Source organism: Argopecten irradians, chromosome 15 (assembly GCF_041381155.1).
Source record: "Argopecten irradians isolate NY chromosome 15, Ai_NY, whole genome shotgun sequence".
NCBI classification, from domain to species: Eukaryota; Metazoa; Mollusca; class Bivalvia; order Pectinida; family Pectinidae; genus Argopecten; species Argopecten irradians.
In genome coordinates this window covers 7,757,869-7,763,291 of record NC_091148.1, presented here as the reverse complement: position 1 = coordinate 7,763,291, position 5,423 = coordinate 7,757,869, and the positions used below count along the sequence as shown (strand labels likewise).

General features: G+C 35.9%; 1 protein-coding gene across 1 annotated transcript; it reads right to left on the bottom strand.

Moving 5' to 3' along the window:
• Positions 1–2,072: 2,072 nt before the first annotated feature.
• Positions 2,073–3,171, bottom strand: LOC138308517 (uncharacterized). Its single transcript, XM_069249533.1, has 2 exons — positions 2,641–3,171; positions 2,073–2,231 (listed from the first exon to the last, which is right to left on the bottom strand). Exons 1-2 carry the CDS (start codon positions 3,165–3,167, stop codon positions 2,213–2,215), a joined length of 546 nt encoding a protein of 181 aa, XP_069105634.1. The 5' UTR covers positions 3,168–3,171; the 3' UTR covers positions 2,073–2,212.
• Positions 3,172–5,423: the final 2,252 nt, after the last annotated feature.

The window sequence follows — 5,423 nt, the reverse complement described above, 5'->3', positions numbered from 1 at the left end:
TTTACAATTTCACTATCTATTGTATGTAAACTTTATAAGTATTAGACTGCATTCAGTTTGAAATTATGGAAGTATCAATGCCAACGGGACACCGGCAACTTCAACATGTAATGCTTGCGCTCTTCATTAAATTTACGATTGTCCAGTTGGTATTCATACTCTCATCAATGCTAACTAAATACAGTCCAATGCTTAAGTATTAATGTAGAGTCAATTCTGTCACAGTGGGGAGGAGGGGGTGCGGGCCAGAAGGAATCATGGTTTGATAAGAATGTTAAGGTATCATAAGATAGGTTTTGGATAAATTTAGTGGTCACTGGTTTTTTTTTATTGAAAACGGTAACTAATTTACAGATCAGACCATGTATGTGATGTATGTACCTGTACAATATTTTCATTTCAACAAATTGTATTGGCATTGATGATGATACAAGTCCCATTGCAATTTAAAGTCTTTAAAAAAACTTTCCTGTGAAATAATATTAGAGATTTGTTCTGTACACTATCAACCAACTTAATTTCGCTAGTGATTTAATTTCGCGAATTTTTCGAGCCAAGTAAATTCGAGAAAGTTTATCTCCGCAAATTGAAGGATTTTTTTGATAAAAATTTCTATTCAATTGAATTCCGCGAATACTAATCTTTGCGAACTTGTTTTAAAATGGAAATCATAAAATTAAGTAGCCGCGAAAGCAAGTTAATTTACAGTACTAAGTTTATACTCTGGTATAATTCCAATTTTCTTTCGCATTTTCTGTGATATTTTTGTCAAATGAAGATAGTTACTAAGCAAAGAGGTTTTCAACTGATGTACGGAATTATTTTTTATTTCGTTTGATCCATTTGAAAATTACATTTGTATATTATATTATCTGAAAATTGGTATATTATTGAATTTATCTGAAATGCATTACCTCTTTAATGTCTCTTGAGCATTTTTGTATATCGGCTCACAGATGAATTGACTTTATCTACACTCGGTTGTTGTGTGCATTTCAAATGTTTAAATTTTGTATTATATTGTGATATTTTTAATGACATTCTGTATATACAAATCGTTTTACTCTTTTGAAAAAAAATGTATGGTTTACAAGAATAAAAAATCGTCAAAGACTTTATTTTGAACCGTGTTCTGTTGTTTGGGTTAAAATCGTTGTTCCATCGATAAACACAAAAATAGCGTTTCAAAAACTATTGTAATAGACAAATTTGAATTCAGTAAGTATTTTATGACAATAAAACTAATTGAATTGTGGCGCATTGATATCTTATCCAATAATTCAGTTTGGCCAATGACTGTGCCGCTTTTAGAATTCGCCGCGAAAACGTTCTGTATACATGACGTCATAATACTTACAAATTTCGGTCTATTAGCCTCAAAGATCTATACAAGGAGTGTAACATTAAAAATGAAATTATTGTTATATATTCAATATTTTGATTTCCTGAACTGAAGAAACCAGACAAGGACTTTTCAAATGCCAAAGGTTTCGACTGAGAGAAAACACGTGTCTCGGCTGCAAGCATGAAATATTCTTGTTTATCTCTTTCTTTTTAAAAAAGGAAGGTCATTCTTCACATTGCAAGTTTTATTGTAAAATACATTTCGACGTTTTTACAATGTATTTAAATAAAACTTCATAACCCCAAGGTACTGACTGCTGGTGAGTGGTAATTTTATGAGCCAAATTTAATGGGACAGATAACTCACATCAGGTCGAATTCTAACCTGTTAGAGAACTTAGTTACTTTTTTGTTCTTAGTAATTCAATCAATACAATTGAAGTAAGGGCGGTTTTTATTATAGGTTCAGTTCGATAAAAGACAAATAATTTTTTTGCCAAAAGAAACTGTCCGTGACCTTTTTAGAAATCGCCGAGAAGGCAAATTTTTCATGTTTGAAGAGAAGCAAAATAACATTCGGAAAATCACGGTCGATGAATATCGCATCATTGAATTTTTATCCGAATACGATCCCGTGGGGGTCCATATGGGTATTAAAGATGCGGAAATCCCGGTAGAGGGTGTATGTGTCGTCTGTCGATGCCCAGGATGTGTCGTTGCCTCCAAAAAAGGTTGAGAAGAACAATCCATCGATGTGGATATGACTGTTGTTACGGTATACCATATGTGAAGAATGGTAAACTAGATCTGTATCGAGCCAGACCTTCAGTGCTCCATTTTTACTACCAACGTCGTTCAGTTTCACGTACTATGTCAGCTTTTGCCACCTATTTAGAAATACATAAACACAATGAGTAATTTACAAGTACAATCCTCCAAAGACATTTTTTATTCAAAGTAGATCATCCTGTTAAATTAAAATTACTGAGTGAGTTTACGACCCGAATTTTGGTCCTGTTCTTGTTGCACATTGTACTGAATATCTTCTCATTATGCAAAATTTGCAGCAAGAATAGGCCCAAAATCCTGGTCTCAAATTCACTCAGCGATTTTACAGAATAATTTATTTTGAAAGAATGCCATCATTTTTGTGTGATTCGGGGGTAATTAGAAATCGTGAAAATGAATTGCCGTGGTAAAGCGTGAGGCATAAGAATCAAAAGAATCTATTGACTCTTAATTGCGAAAATAAGTTGGTTTCCAGTACAATGTATGTGATTTTATAAGTTAACATACGTTTCCTTCTGGAAGTGAAAATTCCCTCTTCCAATGGACTGGCCGGAGTTGTCATGACAGATCATATTGCTGGGAGAACACCAGGAGCTGAAACTTGGATACTGATCGTGCGGGATGTAGGCGTATACTTCGCCGGCGCCTCCCTTGCGCCACATGTACCGGGTGGAGAAACACTTATCGGTATCACGGTGTCCGGAGCATGTCTGGGAGCCTCCCCACAGTCCAGGCAGCTTCCCACCTTGTACCCAATCAAAGTTGTGAGGAAAGTAAACGTCATAGCTGAGTGTGAGTTCAGAATGACCTTTGACCCCTGGAGGCTGCGAGTAAAACTGGACGCCTCTTGGGATGTTCTTCGTATTCGAGTAGGAACCGTCGGCGTACTTCACTTTCATTACGTTCCGGTGTGAGTCGGTCGGATCATGCGCATGCGTAAGTGAATCGTGTTCACCAAATGTCCCATGACTGATGACGTAGAAGTGATTCCTTTCGTCCCCGGTATCTACACTGTGGGGACTTTCCCACAACATCCGGGCTCCTACAGTAGATGTCATCAAATATGTTTAAAACAGTCACAATATTTGTTTTTAACAAGACCTCTACGGTGTTTCTGGAACTTCATATTTGCGAATTTTATATATAGATTTTTAAAAAGGTGTGGTTTAAGTCAATTTTATACACAAAATAGATACGATAGCATCCCCAATACGTTTTAGTAACTTGGTTTAGTTTTACTGTCGTTATGTTGAGTTCCCCTGGACTACGTTATGGTAAAATCGAAAGCAGTTAAGGAGAACAAAACTGATCAATATCAAGCCTTCAGAGTCTTCCTTTGAAGATTACAGAGATCGACGGCAAATTTCAGAGCCATGCTTTCAACCGCAATGGACCGTTATTCGATTCTTTTAAGTACATCAAATAATTAAAATACTTTTTCATCAAGGCCTTCAATTGTACCACTAGATATTCCAATGGTGGATATTACAACAGTGATAGTAACCACTAGATTATATCGCAGTTTTGATGTATAACAATTAACAAGATACCTTCTTCAGTTTTCCAGCATTTGACCCCTCTCGATCGTGGATACAAGAAAGATTTTCCACATAAAATTTTCTTTATGAAGCACCAGAAGAATTTAATTTTAAATCATGGAAGTTTCAGATAGCTTTATAAATGTTGCAAATGACAAAATGGTTTGAAAGAAGTTTTATACATTGTTCTTCTATTATAATATTTCAGAGAAAGAAAGAAAATAATTTCATTCCGCTCGAAAGGTTAAATTTTGAAAAAATAATCTTGTTTGTATTTAATCCTCGCAATTCTGTATTTGTATGTAACAGATTTAAATGCCCTTTTTGAGGATAGGTTACTGATTGTGACATTTCATGTTGTCGTGTTTTGTTCGTGTCTTGATGGATGCGCGTATATATTGTGTCAATGTTTTATACTTGTCAAAGAGCTTTACTCACAAAAAACAATTGACGACGATACAATCTGCAAAGGGAAAAATCAAAATAAATATAAACAGTCTGTTATATTGCTATGATGGCAAGAATAGATCAAACGGAGAGATTTTATCTCTTTAGCTTACCTGCCTCCCAGACCCGATACCCATACAGATTATTCTGTTCCTAGACAGAGATCCTAATTGTTTCAGATTCAATAATGATGATTTATAAAATTATAACTAGTTTTTGCATGTCTTAAATGAGGAAAAGATAGATTAAAATGATCCCTTTTTCTGGAAGGAAGGGTTTCATCTGCTCGCCACTCACAACAAGTCTACATGTTATTTATGTGGATTACTAGTTGGAATACATAACCACAATCTTATGTCACCTGGACGCCCAGGTCTTTGGACTCGGCCCGCGCAGTTGCATCTCTCGCCCCTTGTTGTAAGTTTAGTAAATGACAATCACAGATATATACGGATTATAGTTTGCGAGGAGTGCAGGATTATCAATCTGTCTACTAAAACCCGTAATGGAAAAAAGTATCCATACTATTAATTATGTTCAGAGAGACACATTTGTTTGTGAGACATCGCTACTTAAATGTTAGTGTTTATGAAAAATTTTTGAGTTTTTATGGACTCTTGTGATTTAAGGAAATAGATATGTACTTGATTTGAGGGAGGTTTATAAGCCGTATATATGGACTAGCTCGTTGTGTTGTAAATCACTTTTCAAATGTAGTTGGATATGAGTGGGGAGGAGGAGAGACGAAAATGGGAGGAAGGAGGGAAAAGAAGGGAGAATAAACGCTTTTTCGGACAATCATTTACCTAAATGTCCTTGTTTAAAACTTTCGACAGGGTAACCCCTCACAAAAGGTGTTATCTTTCTAAAAATTGGAAAAAGAAAAAAAAAAAGTATGGGTTGTTTATCAGTGGGTGAGAAAAATATTATGTTGGTAATCGGAATCAAAAACTTTCTCTTTGGAAAAATGATTACCAGGCGGGCGGGTCTAGGGTCGCGTCTTGCGACGGGTCTGCATGGTGACGGTGAATTCTCCTAGCGGGTCCTGCAGAGTATTGATAGGTGAAGGAATTATCCTAAGTAAAGTGACGTCACTAAGGCGGGTGACCCCACAGGGGGTGGGAGTGGATTTTTTTAGGGCAAAATATTATTTCTTCATTTTTCGTATGTTGTGAACTGACATTCATGCCGGACGGAAGTACATGCAAACTGTTTTAAAAATTCGTTCGCCGAGACGCAAAAGTTATTAAGCAACAATGTTGACGCTACAGAGAGATGTTTGAGAACATTTGCATCCAGACTGGA

What these genes read in the sequence shown, in the direction of transcription:
- LOC138308517 (XM_069249533.1), bottom strand. Translation starts at nt 3,167, where the DNA reads ATGTTGTGGGAAAGTCCCCACAGTGTAGATACCGGGGACGAAAGGAAT.